Below are 27002 nucleotides of genomic sequence, written 5' to 3' on the forward strand. Positions count from 1 at the left end.
ATTTGTTTTGTTCAATATATATATTTATAGTGTAACTCTTCTGAAAGGCGTATTTAAGAACTGTCCCTTTCATGTCGGGGTCCTGACAAAGGAAGTCGCACACGACCTGCAGCTTTTAGCATCTCTACTAAACCCTAACAAACAGCGAAAAAAAAGCAAACGAAACCATATTTGCGTGAAAACTATGTTCATCTGTCACTCCGCCAACATTATCAATCGCACAGATGTGATCAAACACATGCCTGTGTGTGAAGAATGATGCATTTGTGGGGTGTGTGGATTTAGCTTTGGACTATTGTTGTTCCTCACGTCAGTGATGCCACACTGCACCCTTCTGTTTCACCTATTGAACCTCTCAGATATACTTCTGGTTTCTCTAAAATGTTAAATTAGAGTTAAGAAGTAGAACAATATAAAAATAATTCCTGTGGATCACTGTAACAAAAGTTACTAAATTAAGTTTGCCATAAGCATGCCATTGAAGGATTCTCAATGAGATGCTGTTGGAGTGATTGGTTATCAATACAGAGATCAAAGCAACGACAGAGAAGATGGACAAGAAATCCTTTGACATCGTCTTGGACGAAATCAGAAAGGTAAAAAGCCTTTTAAATGTCTTTTATTTTGCATTATAACATAATTATTATGTTCAGAAAGGGATAAAATGACCAGTTGGTGAAATGCCTATTGAATGAGCAAAAGTGGTTAATGTAAATTGTTTCATAATTCTTCCTTTGTTGTCTAAAGTGTGTTCTGACAGATCAGAGAATCAAAGCTATAGAGCAGGTTCATGGCTATTTCTCTAGTGAGCAGGTAGGTTGAAAGTACTAATTCAAAGTCTTCTGCTTATTGGTGTCTGCAGCATTTCAGATGTGCTTACCTGTCAAAATACTTTCCTCAGGTGATTGACATTCTGAAATACTTTTCCTGGGCAGAGCCACAAATAAAGGCAGTCAAAGCCTTGCAACATGTAAGAGTTTTGTTCCTATAGATAATTAATTCATCCACATTCATGTTTTTATATATATATATATATATATATATGTGTGTGTGTGTGTGTGCATGATGCATCTCTCAACTGTATAACAATTTGTTGTTTTTTTCTGCAGAAAATGGTTGCAATTCCAACAACCAAGGTTGCAAACATTCTTAACTGTTTTACGTTCTCAAAGGATAGACTCGTTATACTGGAACTCATAGCTCTGTAAGTTATGCATTACAGAAATTTAGCACATAAATAAGTATCCAAACAAATCTAATTTAAATGTAGTAATGCTATAATGGCCGGTCCATTTCCTTATAGAAATATTTCTGATGCCCAAAACTACCGTCCTGTGGAGGACACATTCCGTATTCACCTTTCTGAGAAGAAACGTGCTAGACGAATCTTAGAGCAGGTACAACTCACCCTCCTCGTTAATGTGAATTTACAAACTAGGTTCAAGGCAAGTGTAGATGATTTTGTATGAATGTGGATTGAAATTTAGTAAATGTTTGTAATTTGTTCTTGTGGTATTGTATGATGTCCAGGTATGTAAGGTGGGATGTAAAGCTCCAGTGGCAATGATTTCATCCTGCGGGATGATCCCAGGGAACCCTTACCCCAAAGGCAAACCCAGCCAGGTCACTGGAACCTTTCCTGTGAGTTCCTTTACCCTCTTTCCACAACAATACATCCTGTATATTATAGGTTCATTCATTTTGTTGGCTTGTCTGTTTAATAGTTGTCTTGGAGAGCTGGGTACATACTGTATGATTTTGGACACAATTTAACTGTTTAAGATAGACATTTCGTGGTTTGTAAAATATCTCTCTTGTCGTAGGGCAAGTTTTTGATTGGTTAGTGTGACATGTTCACTGATGGCAAATTAATTGCCTTTGCCATGAATCTTGATCTCCAACGAAGTTCTGGCTGTTTCAGAAATGTTGTGAATTAATGTGGCTTTTATTGAAACTTAAGGGGCTTCCTGCCAAAAAGGAGGGAGAGGATGCAAACCTAGAAGGAAAGGGCATTGCTGCCCGCATCCTCGGACCTAGCAAACCGGTATGTTTTACTGAACGGATGTTACTGCAATATGATATTTGTTCTTTGGATGCTTTTGATATGTGTTTAATGGCAAATCACTTCCTGAAGTGATTTTGTATAGAGGATAAGTCTATTTCATAATAGATCCTTTTTTTTGCTCCTTAATACATTGGTTCTTTTTTCCCCTAACAGTCACCTTCAACTTACAATCCACACAGACCTGTGCCATATCCCATCCCGCCTTGTCGGCCACACGCAACCATCGCCCCAAGTAAGACCCTGTTTCATTAGATTAGAATAGAGGTATTACAGAGAATAGGGTGTTTGGGAAATTTCATCCCCAGGGTACAAGATGTAGGCTCAGGAGGGCTACTTTAGGATGGAGCTGTGGAGGAGGCCATGATTCTTTTCCACTGAATAGGGTTCTGGTACCCTGGTTGAGGGCTGGAGAATCAGCTCAGAATCAGCCCCTTAAACCTGCTGGTAATGAACCAGGAACCACTAATGTATGTGTCTGTGGGGCAGGATATTACTCAAGATGGCCTCACTTTGTTTTGTTTTCAAAACGATCACTATAATCAATAAGGTGTCTACACTGAAAATGCAACCCTCATTCAGTTACTGCATAAATATTGTAATTACAAATATCATGTGTAAATTGATTGCTAAGAATTTTTTCTATTTATATATTTAATGAACATTATTTCTGGGACCATTTGATGGAAAAGGGATAAAGGTTGCCCTTTGTGAGTTGAATTGTTCCATGAGTATGCCATCAACGTGTGCCTCTGTGCAATTAAATTAGATGTGCACCGATCGATTGTCGCTTTTTTGCATATCGCGGCCCCCTTCGGTATATTGCAGCCCCGTTTCGCGGCCGACCCACCGGGAAAATTCCCAGTTCTCCCTATAGCCAGTCCGCCCCTGATTTGTGTTACAACAAGAGGCCCAAGACAGTAAACAAATCTTAGATATTAATGATTTCTCTGTGGAGCAGTTTTACAGCTTGTAATGGATATAATTTTCTTATTTTTAAAAGTATCTCTGCTGTGTGTGATACTCTCATGTTTTGTGGTTGCCAGTATGTTACAATGACCTTTTGATATTGACGACAGAACTATTAATAACTGTTTTCAATACAAATAAATGTTAGCAATTCACAATTAATGTAATTTTTGTAACACTTAAAATGTTTATTTAGTAAATGTTTACAACATTTATTAATCATAACGTTAGTTAATATAAATACATTTTTTCATTGTTAGTTCATGTTAGTTAATGGTGCATTAACTAATGCATCTTTTGATTTAAAAAATGTATTACTATGTGATGTAACTAACCTTAAGTTTATTAGTTCATTTTAACTACAGCATTGTTGTTAAATGTTAACAAATGGAACCTTTCTGTAAAGTGTTACTGTCATTTTACTGTGTGAGGCATAAATATATAACTGCAGCATTTTAGTGTTAAAAATTGGAGATCGGTTTCGGCCTCAAATGTCCTGATCGGTGCACCCCTAAATTATATGAAAGTTTGTGGGCAAAAGGAGGGGGGAAGGGGGGTGCTCGGTTATATTTATTCGTCAGCCCTTACAGAATGTTCTCACCCTTTTCTCCGGATACCACTCAGGTGCGTACAACAATGCAGGTCTGGTGTCAGTGGGTGGGGTTATCACTGCCTGTGTGCCTCCCCCACCCTACCGAGTCGCTTCCAATTTGGCAGGTACAACTTGCTAGCGCTGTGTGCTGCGTAACAGCTTTAATTGCACTTCACCAGAGCATGCTCTAAATCTGCCTGCAGCACCAATAACATGCGGTTTGATCATGCTTAAAACTCACCACAGTGATTCTTTCTAATCTAGCTGCTAATATGATCATTTCTATATGCTTTGACTGATTATATAGGGCACAAATAGAGGTTTTTTTTTTGTGGATGCTAATATCTGAATGCATCAACTTTGTTGCATTAACTTTGTCACAAGGGGCAGAGGTGGGTAGAGTAGCCAAAATGTGTACTCAATTAAAAACATTAAGTCTTTTAAAAAAATTATTACTCCAGTAGAAATAAAAGTATAAATGTTAATTATTACTTGAGTATGAGTGTAAAGTTTATTATAAAGAATTAAAAGATTACTTGAGTAGCTAGTTACTTCCGATCAGATGATTATTATTATTATTATTATAACCTTGCATGCATGAATCATGTGCCTGTTTGATCCTTTATACCCTCTGTTACAGTGATAGTTAATGAAACTTACGATATCATTTATTCACCCTCATGTTCTAAACCAGTATGACTTGGACACAGTGAACACAATTAAGGAGATGTTAGACAGAATTTTATCCTCCGTCACCTTTCACTTCCATTTCTTTGTGATTTTTGAAAGTGAATGAGGATGTTAGTCCCTAACATTCTGCCTAACGCCTCATTTTTGATTCCAGAGAAGAAAAGTTTGTAACAACGAGAGTGAGTCTAAATGATGAATGAATGAATATTATCATCTGTTATACCTAAAATAATTTCTGCAGAGCTTCGTTCCCACCAGAAACCTGCAGTCAGCTAATGAGCGGTACCTTGTTGTACCAACACAGAGGCACTTCGGTTTCACTGTACCTCATTGGTGTAATGACTTTCCCAACTCCATCCGTGAAACAGACTCGCTCTCTGTCTTTAAAAAACGGCTAAAAACGCATCTTTTCCATGAGCACTCAAAATAAAAAAATATATTTATTTGTAGAGGTGTGCAGCGAAGCCAGTAACTGTATTTTGTATCTGTTCATATGACAAAATTGTCTGTATCTGCCTCTATTTGGATAGAACTGGGTGGGGCTTAAACCTGAAGTGCATAAAAACTAAACGAAATTCCTGTTTTTAAATGTTACTCTTAATTTTATAGTTTTTATAGTTTAATATTTAAAATATTTAGTCTCTTTTTTTCTTACCAGGTGAAGCTGAAATTGTAGGCAACATTAACATTGGCATATGTTGTTAACTGTGGTTTCTCCTGGTATTTCAGATATTAATATCTGCATGAAATGTCAAGCACACATTTTGCAGTGAATAATATATACAAATTAAAATATTAAAATAAATGAAAATAAAATCAATATAGCCTTCAAACAGGTGAAAGTCACGTAAGTCTATCAGGATTTTTTACGATAAGACACCATTATGTAGTTAAACAATAATAATAATAATAATAATAATAATAATAAAGTAAAATGTATTTAGTGCCTTACTAGAGGTAGCACAGTTTAAAGAAGAAAAAAAGACAGTATGTTTTAGAGTCTTCGTTTTACATAACGAGGAATATTTCTAATAGATGAATACTCTACTCTATGAATATTTATTACATTTATGGGTGAACTCCAAGATACCAAGCAATTATTACAGAAATAAATTAAACAATGTCTCACAGGCTCAGTTATATTATTTATTATGTATTAAATGGTATGTATTTTTTTTATGAATCAAATCAAGATGGTGCATTATTAATGCTTTTACTAATTACTACTGTTGCTTTTTCACAACTTTATAAAGTCCTGCATGCATTCTTATTTCAGTATATTCTGTGGCTTACAGTACATACACTGACAAGAGAGTTTAGTTTTGTGCAATAAAAAGTGAAGATGTACCTTATCTCTGTGTTTAGAAGCATATTTTGGCTAATTTTAGTTTAGAGCTTGTTCTCTGTTTTCCTTAAGAGAAATGCATTACACGCGTGCTTTACAACGCATGTGGCTGACTGTATGCTCGAACTGCATTATCAAGTACGCAATCAGCAGAGCAAAATCACGATGTGTCTACATCAGATGTGAGTGGCGTGGCACGACAAATTGCTCTCATTATAGTCAATTATTCTGTTGTCAATGGATGCGTCTGCATGTCATTGCGACGAGACATTGTTCGCGTCCATTGTAGAAAGTTCCACCATTAAACCTTCTCTTAAAAGTACATTTTCTCCAAAAAGTTACTCAAGGAAATGTAATAGAGTAAATGTAGTGCATTACTACACACCTCTGACAAGGGGGCACTATGCTATACATTTAAAATTTGTTTTTAGAGAAGGACTGCTTGTTCTGCGGCATTATGCAAAATAAGGTGCAGCTAGAGTGTTGACATTCCCTGAATTCTCTTTCATTCTTTCTAATATGTTTTCCAACTGCAACACTAATAAACTTGGATGCATGTAGTGTCTGTGTCTTCATTTGATGACTGATTTTTATCCTTCTAATATTTCACTGTGCTGATCTTTCTATTTTTCCAGGTTACAGCCGACCTGCCAGTCAACAAAATTCAATCCATAATGTCTCTAGCACACCAGCTATGTCTCCTCATAGCTCCACCCCATCAAATCCTGTCTCCTCCCAGCCTCAGACTACCTCACCCATCACTCCAGTTTTCCCTGGCATGGTACCGTCCCAGAACCCTGTAACCCCTTCCCCTACTTCTGCCCCCTCACTCTCGGTCATCAAAGGGCCTCCTGTCCCAGCCGGCTCTCCCCATCCCAGTCAAAGTGGCCACACCACGCCTATTCCCTCCCCGTTTCCTAGCATGCCCCCTTCAGGTAGAAACACCCCTTCAGTCATCAAAACCCCATCTGGAACACCCTGTGGTACACCTGGGCCAAGTGCAAGCATCTCCCATTCTCCCTTCCATGGTTCACCCCGCTCGGAAACTCCATCCGTTGGCCCTACACCTACTCCCATGACTCCTCATGGATCTGCTATGGGTTTACCCTCAAAGAAGGGTTACCCCCCCTTTTCAGATTCCCAAACAGGCCCTTCATTTGTTGGATCTCCCTCTCAACCCTCTACCCAATCACATTCAGTTATCCGTAGTTACACACCCTCAGGGATGTCCTCTCAAACTCCTGGACGCTCTACTCCCAGTATGCAGAGTGTCGGAGGTTTACCAGCAGTGTCTGCTGCTCCAAGCCCTATGCCCTCTCCTGGCCTCTCCAACCAGGCAGCCATGAATAGCCCAGCTGGGGCATTCTTTAGTGAGCAACATGCTAGCTCCATGGTACATCATGGCGGAGGTAGTGGCAGTAACAGCCCTGTCCCTTCTGCTTTCAAAGGGCCTTCACGATCAGGCACCCCTTCCCTTAGCTCTCTGGTAATGCCTAATTCTGCTATCCTTGCCCGACCCATGAGTATGCCCTCACCCCAGCCATCTTTACCCAGCACTGCTGGTATAGCTGGACTCCACAGTCTTTCATCTGCGCTGGGCTCCCAGTCTCGGAACAGCCCTGCCCCACATTTCACAGCCATCTCCCCCTTTCAGTCTTTATCGGCAGCTTCCCCTTTTCCTGGAGCCCAGTCCTCCATTTCCACCTCATCCACCCCCACTCCTCCTACCTCATCTGTATATTCAGGCCTGGCTCACTCTAGCACTCCCACTCACTCCCCCTTTGGCCTTGGAATGACCACCTCTCCCTCAGTGTTCCCGGGCCTTCCTCCTGGTGCGAACCCTGCCTTCCAAGCTTTTGGAGGTTCTGCGCCCTCTGTAGCAGGTAGTCCAGTGCTTTCTTCCTTAATGGGGCTTGCAGGAGCCTCCTCAGTGGCCACCGTCGCACCTCTCCAGGCAGCAGCAGTAGCAGCGGCCGCCGCAGCAGGAGTCTCCTCATCCTCTCATGTGCTTCCTGGCTTTGCCTCTGCATTCAGCTCTAACTTCAACCCTGCTCTGGTTGGCCAGGCTGGGTATGTTTATTTTCACATGTAAAATTACTTAGGATAACATTGCAAAGTATTAAGAAGTTGAGAGATTTGTTGATTTTAGGTTTACTGATACAAAATATAAAATCCAAATGCTAAACTGTTAACTGATCATCTAAATTATTTATGGTATAGAATTGAGCTCTGTTCCAAAACCTACAGTACACTGTAAAATATGTATAGATACTCTAGGCACTTAGTTGGATTTTGCAGCTTCTACACCAATGGAACCCTCTGAAGATCCTTCAGAGACCCTTTAAACTCTTTGAGATACTTACTCTGTGCTCCTACCAGAACTTCAAAGAAATCTAAGGTCTGTTAACAGTTTTGACTTGACTATTAAGAGAGAGGCTTTGAGGGATTTTAAACATATTTTGAAGTTCCTTGAGGACATAATTAAAATATTTGAGGCTCCTTTAAAGAGTGTCTGGAGGATCTCCAGAGGGTTTTTATCACTGATATATAGAACTTTATTGCTCATGACGTCCTATCAGTGAATCCACTGCACCGCCATATATATAGACTTGATAGGAAATCATCTAATTTCAGCGAGTAATCGTTCGATATTATATCTGAAATCTGCATGTACATCCCTACAATGCATATGTCCTACACATGTAATTATTTATTTAAAGTTTGAAAGTTTCTTGAAATCCCAAGCAAGTTATGTATATCTACTGTATATCAAACAGTATCCACCTCTAACAAACTTAATCAGCGAACAGATCAGCTGAATGTAAACAAGTTCATTCCGTTCAGGAAGGAGACCTGAGCACTTCTGAATGCGGAGCGAGGATCACCCTGTGGCTCCAAGTGCTGTGAACATTACTTTGAAGCACATCATTCTGCATTCGAGATGCCACATAAGGACATTGAATTGCATCGTTCCGTGTCCAAAATGTGCATAAGCAGTTATGTGCCACTCTGTGTTGGAGCTTTTTATATTTCTTACTTTCACTACTTGAAGAGTTTTGTGGAATAAGTGGTTCTAGCAACTTTGCTTATTTATATGTTGATTTATCCATTAATTACCCTGTTAAAGGGCTGTTCTTAGTGCTCATATCCCTAAAAATGTGTCTGATTGGTGTCACATGGACATAATGCAGCCTAATTATACATGGATTCCTTAACACTGACTAGTCAACTAATAAGCTCAGACCACAGTCTGGTCAATTTGTAGTATTAAATTGGCTGTTTTGCACATTCCTACATTCTTTTCAGACACGACTGTTCTTTAATACACATTTCTTTGAGAAAAAGTTGTTGACACTGCTAAATATATAAAATCATCAATTTGCAATACAGAATCGCAATACTTTGGCAAGTAAATTGTCAAGTAAATACCATTGAAAATTTAATCGGGAGGTCTGAGGCAATTGATTCCCAGCCATACTCAACACTGTTAAATAGCCCTTTTGTCACGTAAGATGATTAATAGGGTGGCCTCCTAGAATGTTACTCACTGTGTGCTATTCTTTGATTCTATGTTACACAGGCTAACAGGTAGTCTACAAGCCTCTGGAGGAGCAGGTTTCCCAGGGTTGGTTGCTTTCCCCCCAGGGATGCCCAGCTTCACTACTACAGCATCTCCAGCTGCTCTGTCTGGTCTACACAACCCCGCAATGCAGTCTGCGCTTTTGCAGGTAACATACACCTCAAAATGTATACTCTTGCTGTTTAAAATAATACTAGTTCACTTCAGATTATGCATCTATAACATTGGCCAATCCAGTTTTTACTAGATGCAGTTTATAATTTGAAGTGATTTATTCTGGGCTCCAGATAAATGGATTTAAAGGGTGTGGGCGTATGTGTTTTGGTCTGGAGCTACTCTGTGTAAATTATAATGTTTGTTTGTTTAACTATTATCTGTGATCACTCTTACCAATATATATTTGACACATTTGGCCAACATCCCATGTGTGATTGCAGGCTCACTCAGCATCAGCACTGGACAGTTACCCTCCTCAGCCAAATGGGTTTACTAACTACCCTGCAGCTGCTGGCTCAAGCTTTCCTCTGCAGCCAGGCCTGCACCCGTCACTGGGCTGGCAGTAAGTCCTCATTGGGCATATGAAAAATGATATAACCTGTATGTATGATGTGAGTGTGGTGTGAGTAAACAATGATGAACATTGTGGACCGTTTTGCTGTAAATTTAGAAGGTGGGCATAGAAAAAAGGTGTGTCTAAACAGCAATTGTGGGTAAAATTTTGAAACTACTGTGGCAGCTTTACTTTCCGGTAATTTTCTAAAGAAGTGACTTAGCGTGTCAAATCAAAACCTTGTGGTTTAGCACTCTGCACTAGCAGATTGTCATTGCAAGACTGTTTTCTGACTGGACTTTGAGTTTGTCATGTATTTGAATGAATGAAATGTAGTATTATTTTGGTTTGTAGTAATTAGGGCAATTAATTAATTTGAAATATACACCAGTAGATGAACTGTGAAGAGTGTGGGTGTGTGCATTTTACTATACTGTTTTTTTCCCCTGTATCCTGAATGTTAGTGGGTTAACTGACTTTTTAAAATGTCTTTGTCAAATACTGTACATGTAAATACCCTTTGAGAATGGGTAAATTAGGTGTTTCCTTTTTGTACTGTAGCTGTTCTTGTTCCATCCATAGTTTACTTTTTGTTTTTATCATGCAAATTTCTCTAAAGGAGTTGATTTGCGATCAAGTTGCCTAGCAACTCTAAGGTAATTTTAGTGTTTCAGATTATACACAGTGCAATTTTGCTGACGATAAGTTCAGTACAATACATTTTGCATGTATACAATGTGTAGATCTCCGAGTCTGCAGTACTCCTGTTTGTTTTCACCATTATATATTATAAAATATATTAAATAAAATGGTAGTTTAGACTAGTATGTTCTAACAATATAATGAAATAAAAGATCTTTTCTTATACTTGTGTTCTTTGACTTCTGAATTTCTGGTTAACCATTGCTAACCAGCATGTTTTGGACTTTCCAGAATGATCACATTACCCACAGCAACGTTCTCAAATAAGACAGATGTAGTACCATTTGTAGAAAGACTTTTAATTACATTATACGAGTAGATTGCTACCATGGTTCCTGTTCTGGATTTATTATCTGCTTAAACAAATTTGATCAGTGTAAAATGTATCTGGTTATTTGTTGATGTCTACAGCTGAGTGGTCATAAAATGTCAAGAGCATCAAGCAAAGATTTGCTTTTTTATGGACATATTCGTGCTTAGATTTTACATGACTACAATTTTGATTTAAATAATTGTAATTATTTAATAGACAGTACTGTGCAAAGGTTTTAGGCACATAGTGAGGATGTCTTCAAAAATTATGACATGAATAGTTTTCATTTATCAATTAACATCATACAAAGTCCAGTAAACATAAAAAAAGCTAAATCAATATTCGGTGTGACCACATTTGCTTTTAAAACAGCACCAATTCTCCTAGTATACCTGAATACAGTTTTTCTTGGTTGTTGGCAGATAGGATGTTCCAAACTTCATGGAGAATTCATCACAGTTCTTCTATCTATTTAGACTGTCTCAATTGCTTCTGTCTCTATATGTAATTTCAGACTGATGTTCAGTAGCTCTGTCGGGGCCATGACATTTGTTGCAGTGCTCCCTGTTCTTCTATTATATTTGCAAAAGGAATATTTCTCAGTCTAAAATGTATATTTCCTGTTGACATTTCCTATTGACACTAACAAATGTTTTTTTGAAACATATTATGTGCCGATTGCTCAGTACTGCAGTTTGTAAAATATAATACAATTATTTTAAAGCTTATTTTGGCTTCCTACTTCGTTATATAAGCACTTAAATAGGCATAATCACCATTTTCTTTTTGGGAAAGTGATATTTATTTGGTAATTTATCACCAATAGGCTGACATATTGGAAATACTGATGGATGTTTTAATAAAGATGCTTCCCTTGATAGTGAAATTCTCTTTTTCACAGATCACAACAGAATTTAAATATTGATGCATTTGCTGATCTTGAGCAGATATATATATATATATATATATATATATAAGCAATATCACATGAGCAAGAGTGTGATATGGCCCTACATCAGCACTGCTGTGATTTGGCCACGGGTAATCACAGCAGTGCTGATTTAGGGCCATATAGCATGATTACCCGTGTGATATTGTTTATATATAACAGTTTTAAAGTACATTTATAAAAATGAGGAAAAACTGAGTATGGTCAAACACATTTGTGCATTGAACTACTTTCTTATGCGACCGATCAGAATCTACCATTGCTGGTTCAAAAAAATTGATGTGTCCAAGCCTCTGTTAGTAATTAAAAAGTGTGTGTGTGCGTGCGATCAACTGTAGAGATGCTGTCAGATTTCTGAATGGAAAAATGGCATCCAAGCAGGGGTATTTCTCCCTATTTGAGTCGATCACTATACAAACCGCAATGTCCTCTGCCATTTTAAACAGCACCCATTGTGTAATTCATCAGTCTGTTGTGTCTCTCAACTTGTGATAAGCCATAATGCTGAAGTTATATATATATCATAAACTCATAAAATGTCAGTTATAAATGGTAATCTCCAATTTACTCACAGTGATGTAAAGGTCATGTGACTCCAGCCATTACCAATGGTTTCCACTTTCATGCAGCATTTTGCAATACTAATGAGTTCTCACATGAAGGCCATGAATGAAGTTCCTTCCATTACTAGACACAGATTACACAAAATATTCATTACTTTTTAATTTATGGATGTTTCACCAAACACTATTTCATAAATGGGTCTTTAGAGACCCGGCATTTATACCTATCTACAAAATGCCCAGAAAGTGTACAATTTTCAAGAGAATTAGAAAATAATATATTCTAATACATTTTGATGTTTTATTTTTCATATGTCAAAGAGATGATACAACAAATCTAGAACCGGATTTATTACTTCCACACTGAAATATCATGAGACGCAACTGCTTGTCAAACATGTATTGAGCTACACAACACATAAGCATTATAGAAGTATTTTCTCAGTCACTTATGGAGTCTTAATTCAATACGGCTAATTCAAAATTCACTTTTGAGGTATGACTGTTGAGGTAATGGGTGTTGTGAAAGATGCTATACAAATAAAATTGAATTGACTAAAGAAAGGTTTGCATTAAAGGGGGTTAACAAATTATCTGTTATTGTTTGATCTCAAACTAATTTTTGTGAATCAAATGTTTGTATGTTGTAAATTGTGTGGGTTAAATTCAATGAAAGCTAAAGGTCAGCTAAATTAATAATCACGCTTCTCACATTCAAATTCAAATTACAATGGCTAAATTGTTATGTTAATGTAACATGTCCCTGTTCTACCTTAAAACCCCTGTTATTATAACTATATATACAGTATACGGTGAATTCAGACCCATTAATTTTTTTCACATTTTGTTATGTTGCAGCCTTATGCTAAAATGCTTTAACAAAAAAAATTCACATCTACACTCCATACCCCATAATGACTAAGCAAAAAACAGATTTTTGATAACTTTGCAAATTTATTACAAAGAAAAAAACGGAAATATCACATTGACGTAAGTATTCAGACCCTTAACTCAATACTCACTAAAAGCACCTTTGTCAGTGATTACAGCCTCAAGTCTTTTGAGTATGATGTGACAAGCTTTGCACACCGGATCTGGGTATTTTCTGCCATTCTTCTCTGTAGATCCTCTCAATCTCTGTCAGGTTGGATGGGGACCGTCGATGGACATACATTTTCAGGTCTCTCCAGAGATGTTCGATTGGGTTCAAGTCCGGACTCAAGGACATTCACAGAGCTGTCCCTAAACCACTCTGAACCTTCGGCCCAGTCTGAGGTCCTGAGCATTCTGGACCAGGTTTTCATTAAGGAGATCTCTGTATTTTGCTGTGTTCAACTTTCCTTCAACCCTGACCAGTCCCCCAGTCCCTGCTGCTGAAAAACACCCCCACAACATGATGCTACCGCCACCATGCTTCACCTTTGGGCTGATACTGCGCAAGTGATGAGCGTGTTTCCTCCAGACATGACACTTGGAATTGCCAAACAGTTCAATCTTCAGAGAATCGTCTTTCTCACAGTCTGAGAGTCCTTTAGGTCCTCTTTTATGTGTCTTGCACTGAGGAGATGTTTCCGTCTGGCCACTCTGCCATAAAGCCCAGATAGGTGGAGTGCTGCAGTGATGGTTGTCCTTCTGCAAGTTTCTCCCATCTCCACATATAATCTCAGGAGCTCAACCAGAGTGACCATCGGTTCTTGGTCACTTCTCATGAAGCTGAGCAAACTGAGCAATCTCCCCAGATCGCTCAGTTTGGCTGGGCAGCCAGCTCTTGGAAGAGTCCTGGTTATTCCAAACTTCTTCCATTTAAGAAATATGGAGGCCACTGAGCTCTTGGAAACCTTCAATGCAGCCAAATAAATGTTGTTGCCTTCCCGAGATCTGTGCCCTGACACAATTCTGTCTCTGAGCTCTGCAGGCAGTTCCTTTGACCTCATGGTTTGGTTTTTGCTCTGATATTCATTTTCAGCTGTGAGGCCTTATATAGACAGGTGTGTGTCATTCCAAATCATGTCCAATCCATATAATTTTCCACAGGTGGACTCCAATCAAAGTGTAGAAACATCTCAAAGATGATCCAGTCAAATTGGATGCACTTGAGCAAAATTTCAAGTGTCATAGCAAAGGGTATGAATACTTATGTCAATGTGATATTTCAGTTTTATCTTTTGAATAAATTTGCAGTTATAAAAAATCATTTTTTTGCTTTGCCATTATGGGGTATGGAGTGTAGATTGATGTGAAAAAATAAATAATTGAAAGTATTTTAGCAGAAGGCTGCAACAATAAAATGAAGGGGGACTGAATACTTTCTGAATGCACTGTATATACAGTACTGTGCAAAAGTCTTAGGCACAAAAGATGTTTCAGAAAAGCATTTGTTTTAAGATGGTTATTTACTGTATATGTTCAGCTTAATGTGTCAATAGGAAATATAAATGTTATGTTAGACTCCCAAACATTACTTTTGCAAATAGAAAAGAATAGAAAAGAACAGGGAGCCCTGCAACAGATGTATTGGCCCCGACAAAGCCCCCCACTAAACATTGTGTCCGTCTGAGATTAAATATAGAGACAGAAGCAATTGAGATTGAACCAAAATAGATAGAATAGTGATGTTATAAATTATAATGCGTGGAATTAAAAACATTATTTACTCGTATTAAAACCACATAACAGAAATATTGTGATTTACAGTATGATTTAAATCATGCAACACCAGTATGGAAGGTTGAAATAATAAAAATGAAATGCTTGTTGTGAGTTAATCACAAGTTTGCTGATTTATTGGTTTCAGAAACACACTAAAGAAAGGAAATGCATAAAAAAAAAAGCAGTCAAATGCTAACAGGAAGAGGAAGTCTGGCATAATATCTGTAAAAAATTAAAGAACCCAAACAATCATAACTGTTTCATGAATGACCATCTTGTACAGCTTGATATTGCACAGTGTATGGTGTCACGAGACCATTAGTGTCTGTAAATGATCATTAAATTGCATTGTAGATAAGACTACACCCTTCAGAGGAAGTACAAATAGATCTCTCCCTCACAGTGACTCACAAACCAGTGCTGTTCTGCAAGTCCTGTGTAGCACCACACCACATGGAGATGGAAGCTGACACGGAGCGAGGTGCCCAGTGCAAGCAAGACCTAATCGGTAAGATGATATGACTATTGTTCTTGCTTTCTTTCTCTTTCTGTCCCTCTCTTGGCTCTTTAAAAACAGGACTTGAATATATCATGGGTTTCTCTCAATGGAGACATAATCAGATTGATACTTAGCATTTTTGTTTGGTTTGCAAAGCAGTCACTTCTACAAATCTGTTAATCACTGTACTTGTGAAAGAGAGAGAGAGAGAGAGAGAGATCCACATACATACTGTATCAAGTCACATGGTTTCTAAGTACCAGCAGACCTTGTTTATATAGAATCATGGAGCAAGCAGATAATGGCAACACAACACACTGGAGAAGTTAATGGAGCTTTTGGGAATTTCCACTCTAAAGCGTTCAGTGTTAAATGCAGCCTGATGCAATAAAAGGAAGCAGTTAAGCGTAAAAAACAAAACAAAAACAATATGTCAGTAACTTGCAGTTCAATATTTTATGGTTTTGAGGGCTGAACTTTATACTTATTTGAGAAATGATATCTGAAGATGTAGAACAACAAGGGATTATAGTAACCCTTTACAATAAGTGTGTACATTAACACTAGTTATCGTAATAGTTAACATGAAATAACAATGAACATTTACAGCATTTATGGTAACACTTTACAGTAAGGTTCTATTTCTTAACATTAGTAAATGCTTTAGGTATCATGTACTAACAATGAACAATATATTTTAACAGCAGTTAATAATCTTGGTTAATGTTAATTAAAAATACAATTGTTCATCGTTAGTTAATGTTAGTTTATAATGCATTATATACTGTTGACTGATATAACATTTAATTTAAAAAATCCATTTGTTTATGATTAAATTAACATCAACCAATATTACTGTAATAAGTACTGAAAACTAATGTAGTTAATGTCAGAGGATACAAACTTATTGTAAAGTGTTACTGCAGGTTAATTTCAACGTAAGATAATGTATGTTTAACATTAAAAGTTAGATACTGTACATTAATACAAATATGATGGTAAGTTGTATAGCCTACATAGTTAAGGCACAATTATCTAAAACTGAATGAACAATAAAATAGTATATAGTATTTATAAATGAACATTAACCAAGAATAATAAAGGCTGTATGACAGTTTTTCATTTTAAGTTATAATATGTAATGCATTAGCTAAAGTTACTGTATAGAACACTAACACGAACATACACTTTACAGTACTGTACTGCATACAAAAGTGTACAATATGCACTTATTGTGTGAGAGAAATCTTATCATGATTATTATTACTATTGCTTAATATTTAAGCTATATGCAAAAGGGATGTTTTGACACAAACTATTTATTGCATTGTGTATATGGTACAATACAGAGTACTGTCATTGCCATGAATTTTATTGTTTAACACAACACATGAACTGATGCGTCACATGAATTGTAGAAAATGTAAACACATGAAATGGTGCATATCTCTCAGGTCATAAACAAGCGTAATACATGGCCTTGGTCTTAAACCTTTGGGTGTGTGGAGAACATTAACAAATCATAGCCTTGTCCATGACACATACATATACTCATGTGGTTAGAGCAAACATTAAAGGATTGTTGGCCAATGTTCACATACATACACAAACCCACCAGCACAGCTATTAATGAGCCAACATTAGAGCTGATTTATGATGGAGATATGGGGTTCTCCTTGGTGACACATCTGGAGTTTGTCTGAGCTACTGGATGTCCAGTGAAGACCAGGCCTGATCTGCAAGGTCTCACGGCCCATCAATTTTGAAAACAAATGTTTGAATATGCTTAAATATGCGAGCCCCGCAGCTTATACAATGGCCCCTCAACAGGGCCCTATGACAATGTATTTTGTAATGTTTCTAATTTTATATTTTTGAGCCACTCTTTAATCATAAAGAGAATATATGCCTGGTGAAAGTTTCCATGTTCTTCTGGACGTAGAAGATCCTGTAAAATAATTTCCAAAATAGCTACCTGTCATACTTTGCTGACTTTAATAAAGTAAAATAATAATAACGTTTATCTTGTTACTGATATTTCAAAATGAGTATTTATTGAATTCAAGAAACACATGCTTAAATTGTATTTTATAGACAAATAGGTTTAAACAGGTTTAAAAATATATGTATAATATTATAATATATTGTATAAAGTGGCTGTTGAACAAAAACGTTTATTTCACTATTAATTTCTTTAACGGCATGTTTGCCCTACATCAAACAGAATTTCCCAAAAAATGAGCAAATGACTACTATTTTTGAGCTCCACACCTTTCAGACTTTCAAAGCTCTCACCATGGAGGGTAATGTCTGTGAAGGAAATAGGGTTTAGGGATGATCACTTCTGAATGGAACGCGTCCCATCATTCAAATGAGTTGAAAAGATACAGAAGCAAGAGCCTGAACTACCTGAACTCTTTGCCGAATTTCACCAAACCCTTGCATATACTGTAGGAGCCTATACTGTATATGTTAAATTCATTATTATTTAAAGTGTTTGATGAAGTAAAAATATTTCATAATTTATTATGATCCCTTTAAATATATGCATTTTGTATGCATCATCTCTAGTATTTACATTGAGTTTACATTATGTATAACAAACTTTAAAATGGTACTGTCTCTTTAAGAACAGTGGTTGTTCAGCCAACCTGTTTTGGTTGAGTGGTTTCTTTTCCACATCAATGCTGTTTTAATTCATCTGACTGTAAATAACAGAACAGGTATTAAAAGGGACTTAAATCAAAGAAAATTGATTGTGTAGATCTTAGCCTTAAAAGCAAATTGGCTCTGGGGCCCTTGCTAGTCATAATCTGCCCCTGAATAAAGTTGAGTTAAAACTACCATAGCACAACGATTTGACCTAATCCAACTAAATTAGGTTAATTAAGAAATTTATTTGCTTGAAAAACTTTCTCAAATTCAATCAAGGGTAATGACTTTATTTTTTGAGAGTAATAGTGTTTTATAACATCATAGTATGTATGTGATTACCTTAACCCTCATTGTCAACTTTCTGACACATAATTGCTTAACAAATACTCAGTGATAAGGATAAAAGATAAGACATGGTACACAGAATAACTGTAAGTGTGGGTTAAGGTTAATGTTAGGAAACTAAAATAGGAAAATGTTAAAGTTGAACAGCTGCAAACTAAACCAGTTGAGTGGTCAACTTTGTCATACTTTGACTAGGGATAATCCTCATGCTTGTAACATTGCCATAAAAACAAAAGTACCATACAATATCCGTACAAGACAAACATGGTCGTTGTGAAGATATAGTGTAGTTTGCTCTCTGCTTACTGACTGAGCTGCATGTATACGGGAGTAAAGAGTGCCACATATACATTGCATACAGAGATCACTTTTTTCCCTTGAATAAGTCACTTTCTGGTGTCACATATTTTATACAAGTATTTTAAATTGCTACCATCAGGGAGAAGATTCAGGGTCTTGATGTGCAAGTCCAATCGTTATAAAAACTCTTTTGTTCCAACTGCGATCAAAATTTTAAATAGAGATTTTTTTTAATTGATGTAGTATGCTGCTGTTTTTTTTTATTTATTTATTTTTTTTATTATTTTTTTTTTAATATATAATTTATAGAAATGTGTTATTGCTTATTATTGTATGTTGTTGTATGCATTGTGTTGTGTGTGATTGATGTTGTGCACTGGCCGTGTCATGCGGTCCAAGACAAATTTCCCAGGAATGGGACAATAAAGTATAATAATAATAATAATAATAATGTAAACATAGTCAATCTGTAAGAACACACATAGTGCATCCACCACATGTTATCATGTTAGCAGTTTTGAGAATGACACTATTTTCTGTACTTTCAGGTGACAGTAAGAAGGGTCTGGGCTGCTGTGGGTGGTTCATTGTGATCATCTCAGCGTTTTTCTGTATATTGATCTTTCCGATCAGCATTTTCATATGCATCAAGGTATGAAGCACAATAGAGCCTGGCACAGAACAATGGTATAGGCTACTGAGTAAGCACATACAGTATGGCAAATGCCAACAAACAAAACAAATATGTAGTCTGGGTGATGTTTTTTAGTAATTATTATCCTTTTTTTTTTTTTTTGTCATTTTGTTGTAATAGTACAACCATATACAAGATTATAATAATTGAATTATCTTTAACTGGGAGTTACTTCCAAACCCTGAATGTTTTACTCCTGAAGGCGTTGTAATGGTGTTGTAACCCACCTTAAGTGCTTTGTTACTGTGTTATAGATTGTGAAAGAATATGAACGTGCAGTTATATTTAGACTGGGGCTGATAACAGCCAGAAAACCCAAAGGACCAGGTAAGCAGGAACAACATTTAATATCCAGCTATCAGTCTTTCAAGTCTTAGATAGGCCAGAGAGGAACAAGCACTGGTGAAACTCCAGCTTTAATCCTAAAATCAATATCTGGCATGGGCATTCCACTGATATGTACCAAGGGCGTAGATTTGGCTTGAACATTGAAAGGGTTGCAACATGAAGCATTTACATGTTTCCATTGATCATGGTATTAATATGGGGAGGGGGGCTATGCCCCTGATATGTACTAACTGTAAGTATCAATGGTTTGCTTTATGTGAAGACATCAGTAATACTTGTTGTTAAAGCATTAGTGGATGATAAATCATGTTACCACATAACTATATAGGCTGTTCCTCCCACTTCCATAAGAGGAGTCCATTCCCTCTATGTATGAAACGATCGTGAACTTACAAAGATAATTCCAAAATGTCACCTGTGTCTAGGAATCTTCTTCATCATCCCTTGCACAGACTCCTTCATCAAGGTTGATCTGAGAACCATCTCATTTGACATCCCTCCTCAAGAGGTATAGAAAAGATACTGTACTCACCTTCTGTAATGTCCCTTATGATATGATGTTTAATATGAAGTGCAAATGAAGAATATCTTGTTAATCACCAAAGACTTTTCAAACTACTCTAAACCCAATGTTAACATCATTTTGAAAATTGTATAATCATTGTATAACATTTTAAATCCATTAAAGGAATATTCAGAGATCATTACATGTTTAGCTCGATCAACAGCATTCGTGCACTTACAGTGGAAGTGAATGGGGAATATTTTCAGAGGGTGTAAAGGTGGAAATGTGAAGCTTGTAATTTTATATAAATCCCTTGCATTAATTATTCTGTTGTATTCTCATGTATTATTTGAGCTGAAAAGTTGTTTAAATCATGATTTTTATGGTTATTGTAGGGTTTTAGGGTTTATGGCGTTACATCGTCATAGCAACAAAGTTGTAAAATTGGCTATACCTTCACACAGAAAAGGTTAGTATGCCTCATTTTCTTTAATCTGTTTTTAGATCTTGACAAAAGACTCAGTGACTGTTTCTGTGGATGGCGTGGTGTACTTCCGTGTAAATGACCCCATTGCCTCTGTGGCAAATGTGACCAATGCTGATTATTCCACTCGTCTATTGGCCCAGACCACCCTGAGGAATGTGCTGGGCACCAAAAACCTGTCTGAGGTCCTGTCTGACCGAGAGAGCATCTCCCATAGCATGCAGGTGAGTGCAAAGACGAGAGGATGTTGTAAATGCTTTATAATCCTTGATGCCAAATGTTGCATATGACCGGCTCAGAAGATTAGAAACCAACAAGTTAGGTTTTCAGTAATTTATTTCATTTCAATGCATTTTGTAAAACACACCTGATAGGTGATGGGACTACAAGAGCACGCACAGTCCAAGCCCTTCACTAGCACTAGCGACTGTCCTAAACTGTGACGTCAAAGGCTTTGTACAAGTTTTAAGGGCATCTCCAAAAAAACTTGTGCACTCGTTTAACCTACTCTATAATATAATTGAAGACTTACGATGGATATGTTGCTTGCAAAAGTAGAATAAACTGTATTCTTTTTACATTGACGCAATTATGAATGGCTGTCAAGAAAAAGATTCATTTTGCCCAAAGAATGGTGTAGTTATCATCAGTTTCTTACAGGACCATGCTAACCAGCCAAACCTTGACCCCTTGGTTTGTCCCATAATGCCTCTGTTGACTCTGCAGGTGACTCTGGATGAAGCTACAGACTCATGGGGTATTAAGGTGGAGCGGGTGGAAATGAAAGATGTCAAATTGCCTCTACAGCTGCAGAGAGCAATGGCAGCCGAGGCGGAGGCAACCCGGGAGGCTAGAGCGAAGGTTGGCATCACAATCTCACACGTGTGCCTCATTTCCTAATACTCTTCATTTAGACTTTGCCTGCATAATTATGATACAGTAGCACGCCTAAGAAAAAACAACCAGATGACATGAAATTGTCTGAAAGTTTAAACTAGTCTTAAAGGGTTCGACAAATGAAAATCTAGTCATCGTTTACTCACCCCTATGTTGTTATATCTTTCTTTCTTTTTCTTAACACAAAGGGAGAAATGGTGAAAAATGTTTGTGCTCAGTGATGTCATGCAATGGCAGTTTATGGTGAACACTTCTTCAAGCTTCAAAAGAATGCAAAAGTATAATTCAGAAGTCTAATAAATGATTTCTTGAGACTCAGGATTGTTCTGAAAGCATGCGATAAGGTTTGTGAGAAACAAACCGTAATCTAATGTATTATTTAGTGAAAATGTTCACTGACCGTTGATCTCCTGTGCACGTTCATGATAAGGCAAGAGAGCAACAGTTTACACAATCCCCTCATGACATTGGTGCGTTCAAGCAAAACTTGTTTTGTTTACCTAAAAACCGGTCCTCCACAGCGATAGCATCAACAGTACACAACACAGCTGTACACGAACCAGAGAACAGATCTTACTAATCATGTCTGAAGAGTTTGAAGATGAAGTTATGCATTTCTATGCCCAGCTGCATTTTTTTAAGTACTCAGAAATCAAACAGAAACATAGAGGTGGCTACAGGCAGCCACAGTCCCACTGTGTCCAAACCTGATAAAAGGTATAGCTCTGTCCACTGTGAAACTTTGAAAAAAATTAGGCTGGGCATAGAAATGCAAAATGTACAAACAATTCAGACATGTTTAGTAATGTATGCTTATTAGATTTCGGTTTGTTTCTCACCAAACCTATGATGTGTTTTCATAATAATCATGAGTCTCATTCAGAGGTGGGTAGAGTAGCCAAAAACTGTACTCAAGTAAAAGTAAAATTACTTTAAAAAAATTATTACTCAAGTACAAGTACTAACATAAATAATTACTTCAGTAAGTGTAAGGAAGTGTCCAATTAAAAGACTACTCAAGTAGTGAGTAAATTGTTACTTTCACCAATTATGTTATGGACACTAACTCCCTATATTCCATTACATAATACACATTTAACTTGTATTACAGAATTATTTTTATTATTATTAATGGAAATTCTGTCATCATTCACAATTATGTTGTTCCAAACCCGTTTGACTTTCTTTCTTCCATGCAACACAATAAGGAGATATTAGACAGAATGTTTGCAACTATTTACTTTCAGTGAATGTTTATTTATATGTATATTTTGAAAGTGAATTGTGACCAAGACTGTCAGTCTCTAACATTCTGTCTAACATCTTTTGTGTTCCACAGAATACAGAAAGTCATACAGGTTTAGAACAACATGAGGGTAGGGAAATTATGTCAAAATATTAAATTATGGCTGAGCTATCACTTTAAAGGGATAGTTCACCCAAAAATGAAACATTTCTCATCATTTACTTACCCTCATGCCATCCCATATGTGTATGACTTCCTTTCTTCTGCAAAACACCAATTAAGATTTTTAGAAGAATATCTCAGCTCAATAGGTCCATACACTGCAAGTGAATGGGTGCCAAAATTTTGCTCCAAAAAGCACAAGGCAGAATAAATGTTATCCATAAAACTCCAATAGTTAAATCTATGTGATCTAAGTGATATGATTGGTGTGGGTGAGAAACAGATCAATATTTGTCATTTTTGCTAGACATTCTTCTCCGTGCCCATAATCACCAAAAACACAAGAAGAAGAATGTGAAAGTGATCTGCTTCTCTGTTTCTCACCCACATCTATCATATTGCTTCTGAAGATATTGATTTAACCTATGGAGTCTCATGGATTACTTTTATGCTGATTTATTCGATTTGTTTTTTAGCTTTAAAATGTTGGCACCCATTCACTTGCAGTTTATGGACTAAAAGAGCTGAGAAATTCTTCTAAAAATCTTAATTTGAGTTCAGCAGATGAAAGAAAGTCATACACATCTGTGATTGCATGAGGGTGAGTAAATTATGAGAGAATTTTCTTTTTTGGGTGAACTATTCCTAGGACTCTTGTCAGATCTGGATAAATTTGTCAATAAGAAGAGAGGTTTGGAAATGTTTCTAGTAATTATTGCGGTGAAAACGAGAAAATGTCCAACAGGGACAGTATATATAATGCTGAAATATAAACCAAAGCAAGATCACATTTTATTAATGCCTATTTTGAAAATCCTGCGTAGATTCTTATTTCAGTGAAGTTAAAGTTTTCAGTGTCGAAAGAATTAAGATCATCAGTTCTGTACAGCAGTACTGCCACACTCTAAACGCAGAGTACGCAGTTTGTGTAGGGCAACAACCACGGTCGCTGAACACTCGCTGTGGCTGAAACCACCCCCTTTCCACTATATAGTGCACTATTTTGGGTGTCTGCCATTTTGAAGGAGTGTCTGAATTCTGAGTAAGCCACTTGTTCACTACTTTTGATCACTCATTCTTACCCACAATGCACTCTAATTTCGAGTGTACATTCGATGTACACACAACAATGATTAATTGCCCATAATCCATCATGGTGAAGACATACGAGCTGGAAGTTTACTGCTTCCTTTCCTCCTGTAATGTGCAAATTATTACTTGATTAACATAACGTAATGTAACGTAACATAACATAACATACAGAGAGGCAAAACATACAGATACATTTTAAAATGTACTCTTTATATTTATACTGAATTTTGCTATTAAGCTGAAAAATTCTTTATTTACTAAATAATTCACTGCAGTGATATTATTTTAACTCAGGAGACTGCACACAGTGGAAAAGATAACTCTGTGGATGATTTAAATATTTGGTTATTACCTGTAGGTTATGATATTTTTGGTGCTGTTTTTGGTTGGATGAGTGCACTATGGGTAGAAATGCTACCCATCTTGTATTGGAGTTTAAAGATACTAAAGTATAACAAATAATTACAATAATTTGCATTTGATAAAATGTGTTTACTCTTTATATTAACATATATATTAAAAATGGCAAACAGAATTCACATTTATTGTATTAATATATTATTTAATACGAATAACAAGTAAGGCCCAAGTATTTTAAAAGTTCATTTGTGACGTTGTTTCTGCAACTGCTCCAGAGCTCCGACGCTCGGTGTATACGTCAGAGTCCAAATTCACTCACTCATTTCGTTCACTCACTGCTGAGATATAGTGCACTAACTGCCATTCACTATATAGGAAATAGTGAATGAGTGAACGATTTTGGACACAGCCACTCACAGATCACCTCACGCCCACACATCTCTCACGCGCGTGCCTGCTGCCCCTCATTGTGCACGCGCAGAAATGCTGTCTGTTCACACTCCAGTTGTCAATCACGAGAACGGCAGAGCAAAAGACATTTAGACTTAACTTGGATGATTACATGGATTTATACAGTTATATACTCTCACTCAAGACATTTTACTGAGCGTAAAAAGTACCCACTTTTAAACCTACAATAAGAGTAAATTTTTCCCCCCAAAATGTACTCAAGTAAATGTAAAAGAGTATATGTAGTGCGTTACTGCCCAGCTCTGGTCTCATCGAATAATTTATTAGACTTCTGAATTACACTTTTGCATCCTTTTGAAGCTTGAAAAGGTGGTCACAATAAACTGCCATTGTATGACATTACTGAGCTCAACATTCTTTCACAATTTCTCCCTTTGTGTCAAGAAAAAGAAAGAAAATCATATAGAGTTATAACAACATAGTAAAGAATTACTGAATTTTTTATTTTAGGTGAACTATTCTATGTAACTATGGGTGAAGTTTGAAGTTTGATGGATTCACAGACATTATAGTTAGACAAGCTAGGTAGATAGCTGGATAGATAGATGGTCCTTTTTTAGATTTGTATACTTTTACATTTTTGACTGTTTGAATTAACGAGCATACCGTTGGCCCATTTGAACATTCCATCGATATAAGTCTATGTGATTTTGCCCATTTTTGATAATTGGCTGTGTAAAAACTGTAAGTTAGATCAATTAGAAAAGACACAGTATAATATTCCAGAACAGGCTAAAGGTCTGTGCAGAATTTGGTTGATGTAGCTTAATAATGCTAGGAGGAGTTCAAGTTAGAAATGTTGGACTTGGTTTAAGGACTTTGAAAAACCCTAAACAAAGTTTGTAGAATAACTGTAATGAAGCCAATATAATTATTGTAGTTTTAAATAGTTCAACTCCTTGGAGGACGATGCATTTCTTTTTTTCTTTTTTTGTATGGGTCCCTCAGTTTCCCCAGTGTATGGAGCTGGGTTTTGACATTATATACTGTTGGGAAGAACTTCAATTGTATTCCAAAATTCCTGAGTATTAAATCCGGATCTCTACATCACGTGGCCACTGGTGGGTGGGCACAGATTTGTGCTGGGAAAGCTGGGGAAAAAAGGAATTTGCAATACTTGTATGAACAAAGGCAAGGGGCTCATGCATAGCTATCACAGAAAAAGCAGCGACTAACAACCTTTGGGGGCGGAGCACCATGTTGGGGTCCGGGGTGTGTGGAATTCTGGGCAGGATTGAGTGTGTGGGCTCAGCTGCTAATTTGTTTCCTGGGGATGCTGGTATTATTCTGTTTATGAGATTTTGTCTTTGGGGCAATACTACATAAGTGAGTATATATTTGTATGTATATATGTGAATGTAAGTGTATGTACAGTATATATGTGAAATCATACTGTATGCATATATGCACGTGTGTGAAAATGTGCATGTATATATGTATGTATATCTGTGCGTATGTGTGTGTGTCTGTTTGTCTGTGTTTGCATGTACATATAATATATTAAAAAATTATTGGAATATGAACTGGATGGCACTGGCTCTATGTGTAATGACATACACTAATAGATTCTGGTTTATGATAATGCAGGTCATCGCAGCAGAGGGAGAGATGAATGCATCCAGGGCTCTTAAGGAAGCATCTCTGGTGATCGCAGAGTCTCCATCCGGTCTTCAGCTGAGATACCTCCAAACCCTCAGCACCATTGCAGCTGAGAAGAACTCCACCATTATCTTCCCACTGCCCATGGACATGATAAGCCAGTTCATGAAGAAATGACTGCAGAAACATTTTTGTGTATTTACAAAGTATACAAATGTATGCAAGAGCAGTTTAACAATTTCTTTAGAAATTGTAAATTATTTCCTTATGTGCCATGTTTTACACATATTTTAGTTTTTAAGTGTTGAAGGAATATTGTAATTTATGTAGAACATGAAAGAGTTGAGGTTTACATATGACTTATATATATATATATATATA

The 27002-nt window shown here is 36.8% G+C and overlaps 2 protein-coding genes across 3 annotated transcripts; both read left to right on the forward strand.

Moving 5' to 3' along the window:
- Positions 1-82: 82 nt before the first annotated feature.
- On the forward strand, positions 83-10639 carry proser1 (proline and serine rich 1). 2 transcript variants are annotated; one of them, XM_052118003.1, is made up of 12 exons: positions 83-596; positions 748-813; positions 902-970; positions 1110-1204; positions 1304-1397; positions 1531-1641; positions 1961-2044; positions 2219-2297; positions 3656-3748; positions 6294-7728; positions 9239-9386; positions 9676-10639. In XM_052118003.1, exons 1-12 carry the CDS (start codon positions 552-554, stop codon positions 9799-9801), a joined length of 2445 nt encoding a protein of 814 aa, XP_051973963.1. In that variant the 5' UTR covers positions 83-551; the 3' UTR covers positions 9802-10639. The 2 variants fall into 2 exon arrangements, with proteins under 2 accessions (XP_051973963.1, XP_051973964.1); XM_052118004.1 differs by lacking the exon at positions 3656-3748.
- Positions 10640-15342: 4703 nt separating this feature from the next.
- LOC127636978 (stomatin-like) lies at positions 15343-26973 on the forward strand. Its single transcript, XM_052117796.1, has 7 exons — positions 15343-15472; positions 19312-19415; positions 19712-19784; positions 20231-20313; positions 20815-21018; positions 21521-21655; positions 26610-26973. Exons 1-7 carry the CDS (start codon positions 15418-15420, stop codon positions 26796-26798), a joined length of 843 nt encoding a protein of 280 aa, XP_051973756.1. The 5' UTR covers positions 15343-15417; the 3' UTR covers positions 26799-26973.
- Positions 26974-27002: the final 29 nt, after the last annotated feature.

The sequence above is a fragment of the Xyrauchen texanus genome, chromosome 44, assembly GCF_025860055.1.
Source record: "Xyrauchen texanus isolate HMW12.3.18 chromosome 44, RBS_HiC_50CHRs, whole genome shotgun sequence".
In the NCBI taxonomy this organism is placed as follows: domain Eukaryota; kingdom Metazoa; phylum Chordata; class Actinopteri; order Cypriniformes; family Catostomidae; genus Xyrauchen; species Xyrauchen texanus.